General features: G+C 38.5%; 1 protein-coding gene across 2 annotated transcripts; it reads right to left on the bottom strand.

Moving 5' to 3' along the window:
• Positions 1-661: 661 nt before the first annotated feature.
• On the bottom strand, positions 662-20515 carry LOC131219369 (increased DNA methylation 3-like). 2 transcript variants are annotated; one of them, XM_058214474.1, is made up of 4 exons: positions 20183-20515; positions 15527-15592; positions 2231-3286; positions 662-1168 (listed from the first exon to the last, which is right to left on the bottom strand). In XM_058214474.1, the coding sequence occupies exons 3-4, from the start codon at positions 3201-3203 to the stop codon at positions 897-899; spliced, it is 1245 nt and encodes a 414-aa protein (XP_058070457.1). In that variant the 5' UTR covers positions 3204-3286; positions 15527-15592; positions 20183-20515; the 3' UTR covers positions 662-896. The 2 variants fall into 2 exon arrangements, with proteins under 2 accessions (XP_058070457.1, XP_058070447.1); XM_058214464.1 differs by lacking the exon at positions 15527-15592 and having other exon boundaries at positions 20183-20514.
• Positions 20516-21352: the final 837 nt, after the last annotated feature.

Genomic DNA, 21352 nt, shown 5'->3' with positions numbered 1-21352 from the left:
TTGACAGCTAACCTATTGATTAGGTCATACAGACTTGGATGAAGGATAAAAATATATCAGCTTGATACAAAACTTTTGTGGCCCCCAAGTGGCCCCCAAAAGTTTTTAATGGTGGGCGTTCAATCAATACTGTGCAGTCCATTTGAGATTTGGATCAACCTCATTTTTGGGCTCATACTATAAAATGATCTGGAAGAATGGGTGGACAGAATGGATGAAACACATATATCATGGTGGGGCCCACAGAGCACCGACCACTCGCCATTGGCTAGTGGCAAGGGGAGTAGCCAATCCCTTTCCGACTCGCCCAGGTCAGGGGCGATCAGGTAACTCATGGTATCATATAAGGTAGTATCTGAATCAAAGTCAACTAGGACACGCTGCATGCATTGGACTTGTGCCGGTCTTAAAGCCATGTCAGTAGCAAGATTGCAACCATCCACCCTCAGAAGTGATACTTGCACCATTGTCCGTCCATTATGAGGTAACTAGCTGAATGCATTAAAAGCAAAAATGGGTCAGGGGACGGGTGCAGCTGCAGACATTCTCGTGTGCGTTTGTGTGTGTGCCTGCATACTCTCACACACATGCCCCACGAAAAGAACTGCACTTGGCACAACAGACTTCTAAAAGAAAAAAGGATTAAAAAAAAAAAAAAAAGAGTCAAAAGAATGCATCTCTTTTGGTAGAAATAAGTTAATTCAAACCTTCCCTCACATGGACCGACCCTTTCTACCAAAAGAGAGCCTTGAAAGCGCATGCACTATTCCTCTCTGGGGTAAAGCCAAACACTAGGATCTTCCTATAACTTAAAATCAAACACTAACAGCCCACTAACATCTGTCTATGATTTGAAACCAAACACTACAAGTTCCTGTGTAGAGAGAAAAGGAGGATCAGCTGTGTACCTGCACCCCAGAGACCTTGGGTTCCCTGTACTTCATTACAATGGCTTCCAAGATACCATCGGACCCAAAGTTAGCAGTAAACAGCCTTGGGTCCACCGGCCCGGGTAAGCGGAATGAAATGGTGAATGGGCCAGGGGGGCAGAGATGCTGAGTTGTCATCTGAAATACACGTGAGTGTCTCATGACAACTCTCTCACCAGTCGTCGTCAAACCCTGGAGTTGAACTTTCCCATCAAACTCGATCTCACAACTGAACTGACCTGCTCAGATCAAGGGGCTACAAATTAGTGATAGAAGCAGTAACATACAAACAGCATCAACATCAACTAATCCCTGACATTGTTTCCAGCAAGTCAATCTTATCCAGGTAATACCAGGTGATGATATTTCAAGAGGATTTTATGTGATAGTCGACATGAGGATGTGTATAAAGAGTATCTTCAGGTAAACATGGTTCGGGATCTAGACCGTTGATCCATTAACAGTTTCATGCAGTTGTTGTATCATGAGCCAAAAATCTCCTAACCCACTGGTTAGCAGCCCATCAACTGAAGAGAGGAAATAACAAAACTCTTCACATTCTGCAGAAAAGAAGGAAAAAAGAAAAAGAAAAATTCGATGGCTAGGATCTCAAGACTGGGAGCATTTGGGGCATTGGTCCATATCGACACTATGGATACCTGCAGAGTGGACCCCACTGGTACAAACTGCATACCTTGGATTCTATGAATCCCAGGATTGAGGATCACAAAAGCTTGTTAAGATGGTGGCTATATTCTTTCCAGAGTCTGGTTCATCACACACATTTACTCATCATATGCCTGAACTGACAATCAGGCTCATGAAGTTTATTTAGAACAATAGGTATTGTTCAAAGAGAAGGTTTCAGAGTCCAACAGATGGGACCCCAAGTTACAGTCCACTTGATGAGTAGATAGGGCTGGTTTTTGCACTAGGCAAGCCTCATTACGGGTCAACCTAGTGGAAGGGTTGGATGTCACATGCACTTAACAGGTTTGAAGTTATCCTCTGGGTGGACCGTAACTTGTGGTCCAACCAGTTGGACTTGAAACCTCCTCTTGTTCAAAAGAAAACCAAAAAGAGCACACGAATATCTGCAATAATATACAAGAACACCTCTGCAAAGCTTCTTCTCCAAACATATCTTCTATCATAGCACATGGAGTTATTAAGATCACCAAGATACTGAGAGTGATAAAAACATAAAATGGCTACCGCTATGAAAATCACAAAATGAATTAAAGATGGGATGTTTTTTTGTCAGCACCAAGAACAGAGCATAAAAGGGCAAAACAACTTACATTGGTCTTTCTTGACACCAGGTAAAGCAACACGAAAAAGATAGGCATCCTTACTGATGCCAATATCAACAAGTCCAACAGGTGGTCCAGCCGTCCCATCTTTTGCTGTCCCAGTTAAAAAGACAGATGTCTTGGGGTTCCAGTGTTCTATTCTGGGGGTGGATGCAAGCACCACCATGGCGGGTGCGGCCAAATCAATGGCCTTCACAGGAAACGCTTCTTCAAATGGAGGTGCAACATGATCATCATACAAAGGAGCGGCGCTCTGACATGGCGTTGGCATCAGCAGTGGGTCTTTCACACGCCTTTTTTTCGAATTATTCCTACGCCTGGAAGATTCAGCTGCATTTCCATTTGGAACATCTTTCGTTGATGTTTCTGCATAACATAGAGTATAGTTTGGTGATGGCTGGCTTTCGTCTCTGTCGGTGCGATATCCGTGGTGATAGAATAGGGCTTCATCCCTATCAATCTTCAGATCATTCACTCCAGCTAACCACCTGAACCTTTCAAGATCTGCTGGTTTAATATAAGAAACATCAGGATCACCAATCATTACGACCCCCTTGAAGATCTTGAAACTCCCTTTGAATCTACCCTGCCTGTGAATATCTCGAGGGAAAAAGCTTGTAAACTGGCGCTCATCCTCAAGAATGTCCGAGTTGGAAGGATGCATATCACCCTTGAAATACATGTACAGGGACTGCAACTTCAATACAGCACTGGGATGTGCGTTCCTCAGAATATAATAATAAAGGCTCTCAACTTCCGAGAGCTTTAGGAATGCTGCACCCAAATCAGTGATATCATATGGTGGAAGGCCTTCAGCTATTCGTTGAGAGGCTGACCGCCTTGGGATGTCTGTTTTGACATCAGGGCCCAAGTAAGTGCCCATAATGAAATTCACCAAGAAACATTGATCATTTGTGGATGCTTCAACTGAAAGTCTAGATATAGGCCTGACAGAATCCATCTTGTCCACTTATGGCTGCTTTCGCATTTTCCGGGGTGGCCTATCTCAGCAAGTAAGAAGCCACATGGATCTAGCCTAAGCCCCTGCATAATGGTAAAGATGAACAGATAATAGAAGCTCTTAGAGACCAGAAGAATGAAGTTGAACCAAGTTTCTGCAACATTAGACATCACTGCTGACTCCTCGAGAGTTGGATTACATGTATGAAATTGCTGCTTGGTAACTGTAAAATTGTAAAATTATCTTTTCTGAAATAAAAAAGTGAATACACAAGCTTTGCTAAGTGCACACACGTGCAATAGAGCTCCTGTACAGCCACTCATGTACCAGCATGGCACAATCGGTCCAAGATCCAATCCATCCATCAGAAAGGAACCACTATATCGATGCCCTAGTCCAAGAACCAGGTTGATCCACTGGTTAGGTAGGCCACAGTTTGCAAAATAAATGTACAGCTTTGAAAAACCTGGATGAAGTTTTCTAACCCATCCACCTGTTTCCAGTATTGGGGCCCACAGGATGAGTAGACCAGATTTATTTTTTGGGAAAACATGTAGAAGGTCAGACCAACCTGATGGATGGATTGGATGTAGAACCTATGTGCCAGCTGTGCCATGCTGGCAGATGTGTGAAGTGCACACGGGTGTGCACTAAGCACAGCTCGTGAATACAAAAGACAACAAAAGATAACAAAAAAGGAACATGAGATATTTCCAATACCAAATCATCATCATCATCTAAGCCTTTGCCCAATTAATTGGGGATATTTCCAATGCAAAATATGCATGAAAATTTGGTATCAAAATTGGAGGTTAGCACAGAACAATCTAAGCCAAATATGACCTGGCAAACAAAATACAGAAAACCATGCATCAAATCAAAGCCCTTCATTTGATCCTAGAAACTCCTTGATATCAGCATGATCCAGAAATCTAAGATCCAACATTAAAAAGACCAAATCCAGCACACATGGGATTTTTCCAAAGATTCTAAGGTGAATGGGCAGGTTAAAGATCATGACAAACAGTAAGCCATTTCACGTACACAGGTTTGAGGAGATGAGAGGTGCAGAGAAAAGAGAACATGTGAGGTTAAAATGCTAACAAAGAAATGGTCAAACAGCATTAAAAAAACCCATTCTGAAAACCCTAAACACATTCCTCCTAAGTGTATCTAATATATCACACCCGCGTGCACGTAAAATACACACAGACAGACAGAAAAATGATATTCATGTGGGGACATGTAAGCAAAATGTTAACTACTCTACTTACCACATGTCAAGCACTTATAGGTTCTGATAATTTTAAACCTCTTGATTTTATTTATTTTGTTTATTTGTTGAAAAGTAATTTAAAACTCCTGATGCAAAGCATTCCTCCAAACCTCTAATTTAAATATATATATATATATATATATATATATATATATATATATATAAATTAACCTAAAATCTCATTGACCAGAACCATGTAATTGAGCACTATATCCTCAGCAAACAGTGTGCACTAAAGGATCTCATCTTAACTCAACTGCTGCAACTGAAAAAAGGTAATGGCTTAATGCCAACTCCTATTGGAGACCCACCGCTACAAGGAACTCACGGCTCTCACAACATGCCTTAAGTGGAAAATAACTATCTTTTCCAGTGCTTCTGCTCTATATTAAACTATGTCATGTCTGGGCCATATATTGTTCAACTACATAGTCACTTCTATGTAAAGATGTGTTTTCAACTTCCTGTGAATTCCATGAACATTTCAAGACTAGCATATTACCATATATGGCTGGTCTCTCCTGATCAGTGTTTTGAAAAGCGGTATCGTGATGCGTAGCGCTCAGCCCTCTATAGCGTGTGGCGTAAGCTACACAATACTTCTATTTTTTTAATTTAAAAATAGGACAAATATAATAAATATTGGAAAAAAGAAAAAGAAAAATATAAAAATGCCTAAAAGATGATTCATTTTATCAATTATAAGCATGTTCAAATGATTTGTTAGTTATCATTTATCAAAAGCCAATCCACATATATAAGCCAAATCAAATAATTATCACATCAACAATTTTCTAAGCAAACCACTTTAATTAATAATGTCTAATTGAAACCATAAGTCACAATTATGAAAAGAAATAAAAATCACATAGATTAAAAGTATCAGTACAATACAAGTGTCACATTCCTCAACATTAGATACAAAGAAAATATTAAAAAAATAAAATAGTAAAAAAATACATTGTAGCTTACGCTATGTACGCTACACGCTACGTAGCTGGGGTGTATGCTACAACCCCTGTAGCGTACGCTACAGGGGATTTACGCTATTTAGGACGCTACGTAGTGCTATAGCCACGCTACACTACGTAGCGTACGCTACAGGCGCTATTTGAAACACTGCTCCTGATACAACACTGGGCCTTGTCTTACCATTAACACTTTCACAAATTTGCGCAGCTGAAAAGACAGGATATTCCTAGATAGCACTAATTGTTGCTTTGGGTATGCTCTAGAGTTTATTTGACAAAGCGACAATGATGCTTGTAACCATAGAATTTTCCAACTCCTAATATTAATGAGTTACCTTTCATGCCACCAAAAAGCTTGAATTGTCAAAATGGCAACAAGTGTTTTTGGATCTCTTGTCACTTGTACCACTAATCATTTTGCAAGATGATGAACTAACTCAAAAGGTCACCAGGAAGAACGGTAAGATTCAAAGGATCATCCTAGTCATGCAACTCCAAACCCTTAGAAAGGAAAGATATCTGCCTCAAAAGATATGTTCTTTATCTCCATATCCCAATGATAGAGGAAGTAGAGGCCGTTAGCCGAAGCCTTTAGAACTGAAAGGCACTCCCAGAGTAGATGCCATCAAGAGAAGGGTAAATCACAACTCAACTTTATGATTTAAAAAAACAAAAAACACAAAATAATAATAATAATAATAATAATAATAATAATAATAATAATAAAAGGAAAAGCAGATTAAGCTGTGGAGCAGAAGATGATCTAAAAAGAAAGTGGAAGATGTGCATCACCAACCAAGCTGGAGAGAATGATAAACATTATGGTTTTGCCATATATCCACTACCAAAGTATATGAATGCCATAAATGGTCAAAGCTTTCCAAATCTTCACAAATCACAAACACGAGTGATTCCTAGTTGGATCATCATCTAACCTCATCCACTAATCAAGAAAATCTGATTTTGATCCAAGCCGATATGCGGTAGAATTTCTCACTAGTGATTCTGCTCTAATTTTATGAGAAAACCAATTAGTGGTTAAAAAGTAAAACCATATCACACTTGATCAGATGCACAATGCTGCCTAATAATTTACTCAAATAACAGATAGATGCATGCAATAGTAAGAAGGTTACGGTGCAAAGCACATTTAAAGAGCTTATAGAACTTCAAAAGGAGTGAAGCAGTTACTCAATGTGCATTTGCAAAACAGAACTCAATTGATATCATCACTTTCTTTTGCAGTGACAATGATACCAACATCACATGTCCAGCTAATGATGTTATTTCAGTTATTTCAATATTCACTCATCTGGGTCCTCCAATGTCCATCATCATCTAATTAATTTCTTCATCATTCTTTTGTTTGTTTTTTTTTTTTTTTTTGGAAAGGTAATATTTTATTTAAACGAGCCAAAAGACTCAAATAACAAAGCTAGAAACAACCACCCATTTTGTTGCTCGATACATGAAATCCACCCTATTATGTACATTTTTGCCCTACTTCCAACTCGGAACCGCTCTTGTTTTGGAAGCATCACCCATTTCTCTCCCCCCATATAGCCCAAAAGATTGCCATCATTATTATCTTTCACACCGCCATCTCCTTTTTCTTCAAACCTTCTCCAGACCAAGCTAGTAGAAACTAGAAAGTCCTACCATAGAACCCAGCATCACCCAAGTAAATCCAGAGGAAATGATAAACTTTTCCCACACCTTGCAAAAGAGCAATGGATGAACAGTTGGTTTACTAATTCCACCACTTTCATACAATTAGGAATTTTTTTAGATCTTTTCTGCGAATTATCAATAGTAAGGATCTGATTCCTACCTGCAACCCATGTAAACACCACCGCTTTAGGAGGAGCCTACGAGACAATAAAAACGATAATGCACAGCTACCCTCTCTCGAGGTTGTTTGCCCAATCACCCCGTAAAAAGATTTAACCAAAAATTGGCATGGTTTCTCCTAGGACCACACTATGGAATCCTTCTCTCCTGGCACCACCTGTATACGATGAAGCCAATCCAATAGCCATTGCGGCTCTGCCTAGAGATGGGAATGCCTTTAGCAATGGGCATTCCCCACTCCATAAGTCCTTCCAAAACTGAATTCTTCTCCCATCTCCCAATGAGAATCGGATCTCCACTTTAAACCCGTTCACCAATTAGCTCGTTTAATGTTGAGCACTTAAATAGTGACATGAAATAAAGTGCTAGGTTTGACATAGCAGCCTTTATCAAAGTTAGCCATTCCCTTAATGACATGTTTGTTTTTCCATCTGGATAGCTTCCTTTCTATAATTATATCCTTTCAATGACCTTGTCCCAAAGTTGTTTAGAATCCTAAATACATCGAGGGAAGAGATCCAATCCTGTATCCAAGGATTCCTCCCATTGCCACCACCTCTTCCTTTGAAGAACACACCCCAAACAGCTCACTCTTAGATATGTTGACTCTCAACCCTGAACTACATCAAAACATCTCACCAAACAACTCACTCTTGGATATGTTGACTCCTTCATCATTCTATTACCAAATCTCTCTTTGTTCCCAGAAAATCTATCTCTATGAAAGGAAGAGCAACATCTACCTACAGATATATCACAAAAAAAAAAAAAAAAAGGATTTGAGAAGTGTGATGGAAAAGAATAAGACACATGCTGATACAGGTCAAAATTTTGGAGATGATGGGAAACCACAAGAAAACCAAAAAGGAAATTAAAAAAGCATACGCCAAGGAAAATTCTAACAACACATGCAAAATGAGAATAAATAAATCTTGTATTTAGGAAATGCAGTCTAAGGATGACATATGGATAATCTAGAAGATCTAGAAATTCTCTAGAATATTTTGGAGATGATGGGAAACCACAAGAAAACCAAAAAGAAAATTAAAAAAGAATATGCCAAGGAAAATTCTAACAACACGTGCAAAATGAGAATAAATAAATAATCTTGTATTTAGGAAATGCAGGCTAAGGATAACATATAGATAATCTAGAATATCCAGAAATTCTCTAGCAGAGTTTCCATGGAGTAAATTACACAAAACCTGTTGCAAGAGTTTGTCACAAGAAGCTACCGCAATAACTAAACTCTTCATCTTCTAAAATCAGTGATTGTTTACTCTCTTTTCTTCTTGTTCCTTTTTTTTTTCTTTTTTCTTTTTTGTTTCTTTTTTTGAGAAGTAACAATCACTTTATTAACAAGCTCACGAAGAAACGAGCAAAGAATACAACACCCACCAACCACAATCAAACAGAAGATGCGGCCGACGCGGCCTTTACATTAATAGCCCATCCCGCTATAAGAAGTTTAACTCTCCTAATTACCTCATCAGCCCCCACCCTAATATTTCTTCAAAAAACACTCATTTTTAGCCCTCCAAATGGCCCAACGCACTGCCATAATGAGCAGTCTCCAAATTGCTTTTCTGAATTTCCCCACTCCTCTGCCATGCCAAGCCCAAAGAAGATCCCCTACTGATGCCAGCATAACCTAGTCTGTCTGAAACAGAGAAAAGAAGCGACTTCACACCTTTCCGGCGAAGGCACAATGAATGAAAAGGTGGCTCGCCGCAATGAATGAAAAGGTGGTCGATGGATTACTCACTAGACATACACATCAAGCAAATATTAGGAAGAATCATGGCCTTTTGTGTAAGTTGTCAACAGTGAGAATCCTATGTGGACAAACTAACCAAAGGAAAACTGCAAGTCGAGGAGAAGCACCGTAAAACCAGTGATGGAACGGATGGACAGGGAAGTGACTCCTAAGGCTCTGAAATCAAAATATAAAGTGACTTACTAAGAATTTCTAGGAGGGATTTCTAGCCCAAAAGATAGAATCCACCTCCTAATCGCCGAATTTAACATTCATAGCATATCAAGAAGGCTCACGAACTCAACAGTTTCTGCTTCCATTAGGTTCCTACGGCATAGAGGGGCCCACACCACCTAGCCACCAATAATAGAATAGCAATCCGTAACGACGCTGAAGCAGTCAAGAGCAACACAGGCAATTCTCAAAAATCAAGCTTGAAACACAAGCTCGCCAACACTAAATATCTACGCAGAAATGAATGCAGAGCCCATTCCAAATGGCAAAAGACATACCCTTCTAGACGAGGTGCTCAATAGCGGTAACCGCTTTCCAAATAGCCGAGGCCTTGTACTACGAAGAACCCCTAACGAACCACCCACATTCCTTAGTGTCATACCTTGTGGCCACCAATACTCTCCAAAGCCTAGCCTCTTCTGCTCCAAATCTCGATATCCACTTCCTTGGCAACACTATATACATGTCCCCCAACGATTAATACATGCCCCCAAAATAGGCCTCCACACCTCATCCCATTTAAGGAGATGAAACTTTCTACCTTCGTTAGCACCCTTCCACCAAAAAATCACGCCTCAATATTTCAAGTCTGGAAAGCACAAACTTTGGGCATTTCAAAATAGGCATGAAGTATATGGGCATGTTGGAGAAAGTCGTCTTGATGAGAGTTAAGTGCAGATAATGGCATTTCCAACAAGCCAATCTCCTCTCGATTCTCTATCACCCTATCCCAAAGATGAATAGCCAGATTCGCAATACAAAGTGGTACCCAAGATAAATTAAGGGAAAGGACCCTGTCTTGCACCCAAAAAATGCTAGCAAGTTTCTCGAGCTCTTCCTTCCCGACATGAATACCAAGCATTTCCAACTTTGAAACGTTCACCTTCAAACCCCTAATTCTAACCTAATAAGGAAATAAACATCATTGAAAATTTTCTAACCTGACAAATTCCAAAATAACTTGGAAGTAGTGTGGGTGTGGGTGTGTGTGTGTGTGAAGAGAAGGTCTCAAGTCCAACCAGTTGCACCACAGGCTATGGCCCACACAGCGGATAACTTCGAACTCATTAAGTGCATGGGTCATCCAACTCGTGCAATAGATTGGCCACTCCATGAGGAACTCTTTCTGCGAAGCCCTATCCACTCATCAAGTGGACCAAACTTATATTTTTCTATGTATCAATTGCTATACACTGTTTTCTATGGTGTGGCTCACTTGATGAGTGGATAAGGCTAGATTTTTGCCCAAAGAGTTCCTCATGGTGGGGCCAATCTATTGAAGGGGTTGGATGTCCAGTGCACTTAACAGGTTGGAAGTTATCCACTGGGTGGACCATAAACTATGGTCCAACCGGTTGGACTATAGACCTTCTCATATATAAAAGACTTGCAAAGAAGACAGATTTTACTGGAAAGCTACCCCAAGTTCTCTACACATGTAACCAAATCCCTCTATGAAAAAAATTACAGGAAAAAAAGAAAAAGAAAAAACTAATCTGCCCTCTGCAGATTGACTACGTTGCGTGACTGCAAATTCTAGGAAGCACTCATTCACGTGCTTCCTTAATTATGGGAAAAAAATGGAATCCTAAATACTCAAAATATTCCTAGAAAATAATTGGATCATCTCATTAAGCAATTTCCTGTGACCATGCTCTGAAGGGATGCATCCTTGCCAATTCTTTGCAATACCAATATGCTTAAAACACCCTTTTCAACAAATCTCATATTTAAAACTGCATTCTATGCACGGGCATAGTCTTCACTGAACCATAATATATAATTTATATTGACATATTGTGTGTCCATCAATTTGCACGTTGCCAAAATCTCAACATGCCTTCGTAAAATTTCATATTCTCTTAAATGCCTCAGGAGGGAGGGCACACATGAGCAACTAGGTCTTACGAAGACTTAGAACTGCTGCTGTGATTCAAAACATCACTGTCGACAGACCTGAATCTACAACAAGCCTGATTATAAGCATTGCCAGCAAAAAACATAGGACATCAGAACTGCCTTGTATGACTGGCAGACAGGGATGTCATATGGAAATAAATACATACACGGACACAGCATCCTTAACGCAACTTAGCAGTTTTCAGAAAGCTTGGACACTGTAACAGGTACAATCATCCTGACAATATATGAAATTACATTATTATTCATACTATTTTAAAGATGAGAACATTAAAAAGAAAAGAAAAAAAAAACAGTACAAAAAAGTATTATTCACGATCTTCATCTCTTCATCATTTTGTATCATATTCTTTTATGAGATGTGCTCCAATGCTCTCAGAGCACTACAAGTTATAGCACTCCCTAGTTGCATCAGGTAATTTGGACAGTTCAATAGAATGATCTTAACCGTCCATCAATTCTAGAACATGTTTCAACAGTTACCATGCAAAAATAAGACTGATCAGATGATCAAGTCCTTTAATCTAGCATTCAATTTTGTAGCCGTCCTTTTTCCTACCCATGAAAAGGATGTGATTAGGATTGCCTAACAGAAGTGATTCTTCAGAATCTTAAGCAAACCATGATGGGAATCATAAAATAGATGGATTGAATTGTTAACTAGACCTATTTTTGTACAAATGATCTTGACCGTTCATATTATTAGTGGCCATTGATCAAATGGTTAAGATTGTTAGATTGGTGTGATCTTCCATGGTAGCCCACGAAATGTGGGTTGGACATAATGGACAATCTAGATCAATCGGTTGAATTGATTAAGTGTCCCATTATAACTAGGAGCACTACAACTTATGTTGCTCTAAGAGTACTGGAGCATCTCTCTCTCTTTTTATTTTAATAATATATTTACAATATAAGCTATAATGTGTTGTAAATATAGTACTGCCAAGTATGTACTAAATCATTATGAAACAGTATATACAACAATAGCCATTTACTTCCATATCTGTACCTGTATACATATTGTATCCTCTGGATAGTAAAGTCCGGGGATATTGGTATCCAGGTACCATAGACAGAGATTACCATTATACAAAAACTCACAAGTGACTGATCTACACAATGGCACTCCTCTACTGGCATTTACAGAACTAATGGAGGTCATCAAAAAGCCGCTATTTGCAGACTGTATGCTAAGCAATGAATAAGGAAAGACTGGAGGTTAATTGGTTCATGACTTTCACGAGTAATTGGAAGACATGCTAGGTTCACATGAGTCTTGAAGTGGGCAGCCTGCATGTAAAACTGTCAACTGCTTCATCAACAGTGTTTGTCGTATCGGTATCGTTACATGTATCGGTGACTAGGGATGCGGAAACATGTATAGATATCACCGATACTCGAAAATGTATCACTGACTGAGGGAAACATGGGGAAATTGGTCGAATTTCTCAACGAAGCTTCAGGAGATGCTAATATATATATATCATATCGGTATCGTTACATGTATCGGTGTCTAGGGATGAGGAAACATGTATAGATATCACCGATACTCGAAAATGTATCACTGACTGAGGGAAACATGGGGAAATTGGTCGAATTTCTCAACGAAGCTTCAGGCGATGCTAATATATATATATCACTGCAAAAGGTGCATGCATAATAAGTTTCCCTTTAATGAGGGCCTAAAAGCATGTAACGTTGACTCAGGGAAACATGGGGGAAATGGTGGAATTTTTCAATGATAATTTAGGAGAAGCTAAAATACACATTTAAATATTTAAGAATCAATAATAGTGAAAAGGACACATATTTGCATATTTAGGAATCAAAAAATGTTTCCCTTTAATGGGAGCCTAAAAGCATGTACCGTTGACTCAGGGAAACATGGGGAAAATGGTGGATCCATCTGTCCGTCCACACATGCCCATACAAGCGCACATGCATGATCCATCCATCCATCCATGCATGCGTAGTTGCGTATGCGCACGCGCACGCGCACACGCACACATACATCCATCCATCCAACCACCTATCCAGCCATGCATGGCATGCATACATATATACATGATCCATCCATCCATGCATGCATACATATACACACATACAAATGTGCATTTAAGCATACAACCATGCCCCCATTTTTTTTTTAAAAAAAAACGAAAATAGAAATTTTTATTAGTGATATCGATACATTGGTGATATTATCGAAATATTACCAATACATTGGCGATACAAGTGATTCCTGGAATTTACACAGTCAAAAACATTAGCGATATCGATACATTGGCAATACTTAGTGATATATCGCCTACACCTGGAATTTCTAATACTACCATTGTTATGGGTATTGTCAAGCTGGTGATACCGATAATATCAGCAATATTATCATTTATATAACCAATACTCAAAACAATGCTCATCAATCAAGACACAATGGAGTCCTTGCACAATAGACAACAAGTTAACAACAACAACTGCGCAGACGTTGACAACCCTAATGACGATGAATGTCCACCATCACTAAACTCATCTAAATAAACCATGTCAATCCATCAGCTTAGGCTATCAATAAACCACATATATGTATGTATATTTATATATAATGGGATATTAAATAACTCTAAATAACCCCTATCCATCTTATAGATGCATTGCAACGATAAAATTTGAGGATTAAAAATACCCATCTAACACAACACGGAGTCGTCTACCAAAAGATTTAACACAAAGGTGCAGTTATGGCCATAGTTGATGAGCAATAACCAAAGTTGGATACAGTTGCATACTAATTATTTAAGGAGGGAGAATGCTAACATCCCCACCTTCATGGAAACATCAGCAATGTCCCCAAAGATTTTTTTAAGTCGCACGTGGGACGTCCAACCTGCTCGTTAGATGAGCGGGTGGAGATAGTGTAGCATGCATGAGTAATCCATGGTTCAATCCTAGTAGTGTTACCTTTCAAGATAAAAAGTGGGACAGCCAACCCGACCCCAATTAGTTGGGATAACACTTAGATAATGATGATGATGATGATATGGTACGGCCAACCATTGATCCAAACAGGTTGGTCCATTCAATCATATAATTGGGAGCAAGCCATGGTGCAAAAATCATACCATGTACAGTTGAGATTGAACAAATAAACAAAATATGCCAACATCATCATGAAACATCTATTCAATATATCCCACCATGGATGCTTATGATTTAAAACAAGATTTTCCATTTGATGATGCTAAACATCCAATCCATGGCTCAGAAAAAGCAGATGGTTGTAACAAAACTGCCCACATTCAAAGGGTTGGGATTGTCGGATTGGTGTGACTTTACACCATGGCTAGCTCCCAATTGTAAGATTGAATGGACCGTCCAGACCAATGATTAGCCATGCCACGTGACTGAAGGCTTTGGGAATGTTTCCAGGGGGGGAGGGGGATGTTGGAATCTCCCTTAAAGGAAAATGATTATAAAAATATCACTATAAAAGTGGAACAAACAACGGGCATCTATCAGATGACGTTAGGGTGTGAGATATTCCAATGCCATGCAAACAAGAGACCAAATCAAACTTAAGAAACAAAAAGAACCATGCTTCATTAAGGCACAGGGGCCTAAACACTCACTATATAGTTGTAGATAAAGAGAGACCCGAAAGTTTAAGGAAGAAAATTTTGTGAAACTTCTATAGAAGCACCATCAGTTGGCGATACACACATCACACAATCATTGATGCAATTACAAGACCAAGCATGCAATCAATGATAAATACACAACCATCAATGTGAATCAACCATAACTTCTGGTATCGCATTCTTTACGAGATTAGAAAATGCATATCTTTGATTAATGCACGAGACAAAAGTAAAAATAGAAGTAGATATCAATGCTCTCAGAAAATGCCACTAGGAACATCACCGATAGGCACTGATACAAAGTCTAGACATGGAATGTTAGGCAGTATTTCTTAAATGGTGGTGACTCATCCACCATACACATTACATACATGTAAGCCAATCCTGACTCTAGATCGTCCAATTTGTGGGCCCAAAGGTCAATGGAGCATAGCTCCACAGTCGTGCAAATCGGATGACCTTAAGCATCTGCTAATTTCCATTCAATTTCAACTGCTGGCCATTTACTTTTCATGGCCACAGATTGAATGGTTTAGATTATCCATTCCCAGCAGTATTCAGGAGATGATCCATCCAAATCGCGGCTTGAAATTGGATGGTCTGTATTAACATAAAGATATTGCACACTTATGGTGGATGCGTTGCTCCCACTTAGAAAATGGTGGTAAATGCATTACCGGTCCATCTTTATATATAACGTCAGCATGAATCAACTCTCCTTAACTCCTGCTACTGCACACAACCTGGAAACGATTTCTTTCTTTCAGAACTAGAAAACTGACTTCCCTTTGATGGATGAGAAAACTTGAAATTGAACACACAATGTAAAATAATAATAAATAAATAAATAAATTGTGTAGACTCACCAAGCAAACCATTAATGATTTGAAATAAAGCATTAAATCAGTACCCAAAAAAGAAAGCATTAAACCTGTTCAATTTTAATTTGATTCCAACTGCTACTAGAATCTTACAAAGATCTTTCTTTCTAAGATTGGAAAAGCTTGTTTTGTAATTAGTGCATAAGAAAATATTTAAAATACATTTACATGATAAACATGCCAAAGAAACGCTTTAGAAGATGAGAACTCATTTTTTTTTACTTTTCATGACTTTGACGCAAAAAATCCATACAGCAATCAAGCAATGATAGTGAGCATGAGCATTTTCCTAGGCAAGCTAAGATAGAACCTGCAGCCGACATTAAGCACTGCCTAATAGGGTTACGTGAGACAATATTTAAAATGCTTGCTTTGTCGTTAACGCATGAAACAGTATCATCAAGACAAGGATATGAAGAACATGCAAATAAATGCTTTAGAAGAAGACAAAGTATTTTAACTTCTAACCGTTTCAACACAACAAGCTAAAATGGCACTCAAGCAATGATAGAGAACATGTCTTCTTCTTCTTCTTCTTCTTCTTCTTTATTATCATTATTATTATTGTTATTATTGCTATTATTGTTATTATTATTTACTCTTTTTTTTTTTACAGTAGGTAAGCTAGGATAGAGCCTGCAGCCGACATTGAGCAATGTCCAATAGCGTAACAGGATCAAACACCGACATAACATAGAAAATGACGTGCAAATCCCTGTTCTCCCTTTAAAGCATGAGACAAAACTTAAAACAGAAAAATAAGATAAAAGCGGGTACCAATGCCTTGCGGCAATGCCATAGAATGTCATCAATAATATAAAATATAATCACTAACACGAATAAACCATAGCTTCATTCGAACAGGTACTAGCATCCTGGAAAGAATCACTTTTTTTAAGGATAGAAATGCCCACTATCTCTCTACTGCATGAGATCCATGTATATCTATAGGTGGTGCAAATGGAAATGAGGGGTCTAACACAATGGTTTTCAAAAGTCAGATTCGCCAACACGTCATCGTCATCATCATGTAAGCCTTATCCAAACTAATTGGGGTCAGCTACATGAATTCTTTCTCGCCATTCCACCTTATCAAGGACCATAAATTCAGTTAGACCATAGTTCATCAGGTCTTTTCTTCCTACCTCCAACTACATCCTTCTGGGCCTTCCCTTTGCCCTTTTAAAGCCTTCAACTTGTACCAACTAACTCCTAACTGGCACAGTTCATTCACCAACTCGGCAACACATCCACATAAATTATTTAAATATTAAATATTATATTTTACTAATTGTATTGTAATTATTTATATGTAAGAAAAGGGCCAAGAATAGACCATAATAGCAGACTAACAGTCAATTATTTATATGTGATGCAGGAAGTATCCTGACATAAAAGATATAAAAAATAATTTACCAATAAAAGAAATTATTAACTAACCACAGTTTACAAACAACAACTAAACATAAAAAAATATTTTTAACATGAGCCGTGTCTAGGAATGTTGGATGCAGACAGACATGTCAATATGGCACAGTTTCAGTGAAGTTGAATGCCCTTGTATAACATAACTTCAAGGAGAAAATATGATAAAATGGGGGACTCAGGCTTTAGAAGAATTGAGTATATTATTACTTTGAGAAGTCCATCACAACAAGTTCAGACTGACTATTATGCAATGATAAAGGACATGCCATTTTTTTTTATCGGTGAGAGGGGTTCGAACATGCAGGGTCATAGTTTGGCAGTGAGCACGTCCAATTGGATTACTGGATCAACTGCAACAAAGTTAATGGCATGGAAAAGTTTCAATATCATTCCAAAAGATCCCTTTTTTTTTTAAGACTAGAAAATGCAGAAACTTGAAGGCAAAACAAGATAAGATTTTAAAAAATAAATAAATAGATATAAAAAAATGGGTACCTGCTTTGGAAAAATGCCACTAAGAATACAATTAATGATGTAAGATGCGAAATCAACAACGCAATGTAAATCACTTCTAACTCGATTTGAACAGCTACGGGAACCCTGGAAAAGATTGCTCTCTAAGATTAGAAATGCCAATCATTAATGCATGAGAGAAAACATAACACTTCATTCAGATTCTATAAATCGGTTCACTGGAAAACACATTTTTCATGGCCCCCGCAGAGAACATGTTGGCAACATTCCCAATTTGAGCGGTTATCTTCCATGAAACCAAGTTGCTAAAACTAAATCTTAGCCATTTTCTTTTGAGGACTCTAATTTTGGGGAGGAAAAGGTGGCAAGAGTGGAGAGAGTCCTAAGCTGTTGTCAGGTGTGAGCCCACAGAGCTTCCAAACAAAGCCCAAAAAAGAACATATTCCCAATAAACTGGATATCAGTGCTTTCCAAGTGCCCATGCAAATACCATCATAGGCATGAATACAATCGGTTATAACTTGATACCAACTGCTTCTCTCATCTTGGAAAGGAATCGAGGATTGCTTTCTTCCTAAAATTAGAAATTTTCAACTTTCTATCTATCGCATGTAATAATTAGAAATATGGAAACACAAGGAGAAATGGCAATTCAGTATTTTAGAATCACCTAACCTATTTAATTTATCCAACTCCCTTGCCACTAACTTCATGGAAGCAATAATAAGAACATGACACGTGGAAAGCATGAATTGCTTGACAACATTAATAGAACAAAATAGAGGAGATACTCTACAAGACCGACAGGGTATGATAATCTATACACACAGCATCCATGTGATCTGTACACATGTCATTCATTTGAATTGACCAATCCATCCAATCATTGGTCCCACTGTAGATGGGCCGTATCCCAAATTATACTGATAGGACAATCTTAAAGTCTAATTAATGAACATCTGTTCATTCAATTTAGACTTTTTGCCCATTTCCATTTCATTCGTCCATTTAATGGACATTAACTGGACAGTGAGGATCAACCTCATTCAATGTGATTTTGGTTTATGATCCATCTACAACAGCACCTACTACTTAAGAAGGTTTGGATTGAGGCATACATGCGCCCTGCATACAATGGCTGCTTGCATGTTTATGGATCATTATCTCTCAGACTCGAGTAATTCCTCAATAAAATATCAGGACTGTTCTTATCAATTCAACTTACTAACAAAAGAAAAAGAAAATCTATCAAGATTACAACTCAGCGCACTCGACAAATATTCCATCTCACCGATCAACAGCTTTAACTAAAGCGAATGGACCAATCATGTGAATTGACCAATCCATCCAATCGCTAGAAGCACTGGGGCCGTACTGTAGATGGGGTGTATCCTAAATTATACTGATGCTCAAGACCACTGCTTTCTTTTTCCTGAAATTAGAATCCTTTCACTTTCATTACAACCGACTTCATCCCCAGATTTCTGGCGGATCGCCCGACGTGTTCTGCAGTTGCTCCAGCAGCATACCGAGAAAGACGAGACCCCCCCTTTGATTTCCTCCAAACAACCTGCAGAGGCCCCAGTTTTTTTTATTCCCCTAGCATCCGTCACGGTAACAAAGGTATTATTATTGTGGATCGGTGGTAAATGGACAAAATCTCCTATCTTAAAGTCTATTAAATGGACATCTGTTCGTTCAATTTGGATCTTTGCCTATTTCTATTTCATCCATCCATTTGATGGACATTAACTGGACAGTGAGGATCATCCTCGTTCAATGTAACTTTGGATTATGACCGATCTACAGTGGCACCCAGTACTTACATGGTTTGGATTGAGGCATACATGCGCACACATACAATGGCTGTTTGCATGTTCACAGATCACTCTCAGAAAGTAATTCCTCAAGAAAATATCAGCACTGCTCTTATCAATGAAACTTACTAACAAAAGAAAAACAAAAACGAAATCTATAAAATTAAAACTCGTCACACTCAACAAATACTCCATCCCACCGATCAACGGCTTTAACTGACGTGAACTCGAAACAGTACTCAAAAAAGCCATGCAAAAGAAAGCAGCGCCCAAACAGAAAAAAGGAACAGATCCTTCTTTCTAATCAAGCAAATTCCAAACAAAAGTACTCTAATAAATCATCCAAACACAATAAAAACTAAAAATTTTAAATTTAAATCAGAATGAAACAGTACGCAAAAACGAACAAGCACCGATAATTGTTTAAAAAAAGAAAAACAAAAACCATATTCCATCTTCCACCGCAACAAACCCTAAATTCGAGATCCCACGCAATCGCAATCCGAGAAATACCATCTCAGGGTCACGAGAGCTCGATCTCGGAGATTTCTCCACAAAACTGAAGATTTATCAGCTCGCATGCAATAAAACCCTAATTCCTTCCCTTATAGAGAAGATCCGAACCATCGGCAAAAGAGAAAACGCCAGAAATCAGACATGCAGCTTATAAAAACGAAGAGTCTGACAATCGAAGAAGAACAGAGAGAGAGAAAAAAAACTGCCGTAAAATTACCGCTATCTGGACAGAATAGGGAATTCTAGGGTTTTCTGGGGTCAGAGAGGGGATATGGCGGACGAAGGATTCGTCTCCCGTCAGCCTCTCTCTATCTCTCTGCCTCGCTCGCTCAGTCTGGAACGAGAGCTCTTTTCTCTCTCTGTCTCTCGCGTTGAGAGCGGGTTTCATTGCTATTTTGTAATACGTACTGCCTGTCTCCGTTTTGAAAATCTGTCCGCATAGGCTGCATTTGTCCCATTCCGAGAATGCCTGCTTGCCATTTGGTGGTTGTGTGAGAAATTACGGAAATCTCCTTGCTGATGATGGATCAGTTAGCGTTTCAATAGGCCAGGCCGCGTTTGGGTGGAATTGAGATCATGATGCAGGAGGAAGTTTTGTATCGTCGCTGTCGGTGATTTGTTGAAGGAATCGTACGGTTTTGGTCTTGACTTTGGACAGACACGCGGCCTAGACTTTTTTAAAATTTCTATGATTTTTAATGTTAACGGTGGACGTCCACACATGTGTTAAATGTGCATGTTGTAATTGATTTGCCCAAGGCCCGTTTGAACTGTGAATTACGTTAGTAATATATTATAAAAGTGTTATTGTTATGATTTTACAACTCCATCCAATGCAAATGGAATAAAAGATCAGAAAATAAAATAAAAAATAATAAATGCAATCCTTGCATTTTTAGCATGGTATTGTACTGGAAATCTCTTATCCAAATACATGTTAGTGTATTCTTTCTCATGATTTTGCATTGAAGACAATTTTATTATACTTTTATCCAAGTATGGGAATTGCCAATCAAATTACTTGTTTTTAGGTGGCAAATACAGTAATTTGTAATTATATATATCACTTCTACAACAGGTTATTGATGGAAATTAGAATCTAAACAAGCCCTACGAATAAGTTTTATACCCATTGAATTTATTTAACCTACGTGTAAATATATATAAGTTTTGCTAACATCCCAAACCTATTTAAATAACAGACATGGTGACCTAATATTAAGTTCATTCATGAAAACTAAGAGCAAGTGATGGTACAAAATCATGCCAATCAAGTGATTCTAAGCTTCCAATCAATTGCGTGGAAATGGACAACCAAGGTTAACTGGAGAAACAAAATAGGTCCAATCATCATCTTAAAACATCTCTGGATAGATCCCACTTTGTA

The sequence above is a fragment of the Magnolia sinica genome, chromosome 1, assembly GCF_029962835.1.
Source record: "Magnolia sinica isolate HGM2019 chromosome 1, MsV1, whole genome shotgun sequence".
In the NCBI taxonomy this organism is placed as follows: domain Eukaryota; kingdom Viridiplantae; phylum Streptophyta; class Magnoliopsida; order Magnoliales; family Magnoliaceae; genus Magnolia; species Magnolia sinica.
The sequence above is the reverse complement of the archived record's forward strand: the minus strand, read 5'-3'. Positions and strand labels throughout refer to the sequence as shown.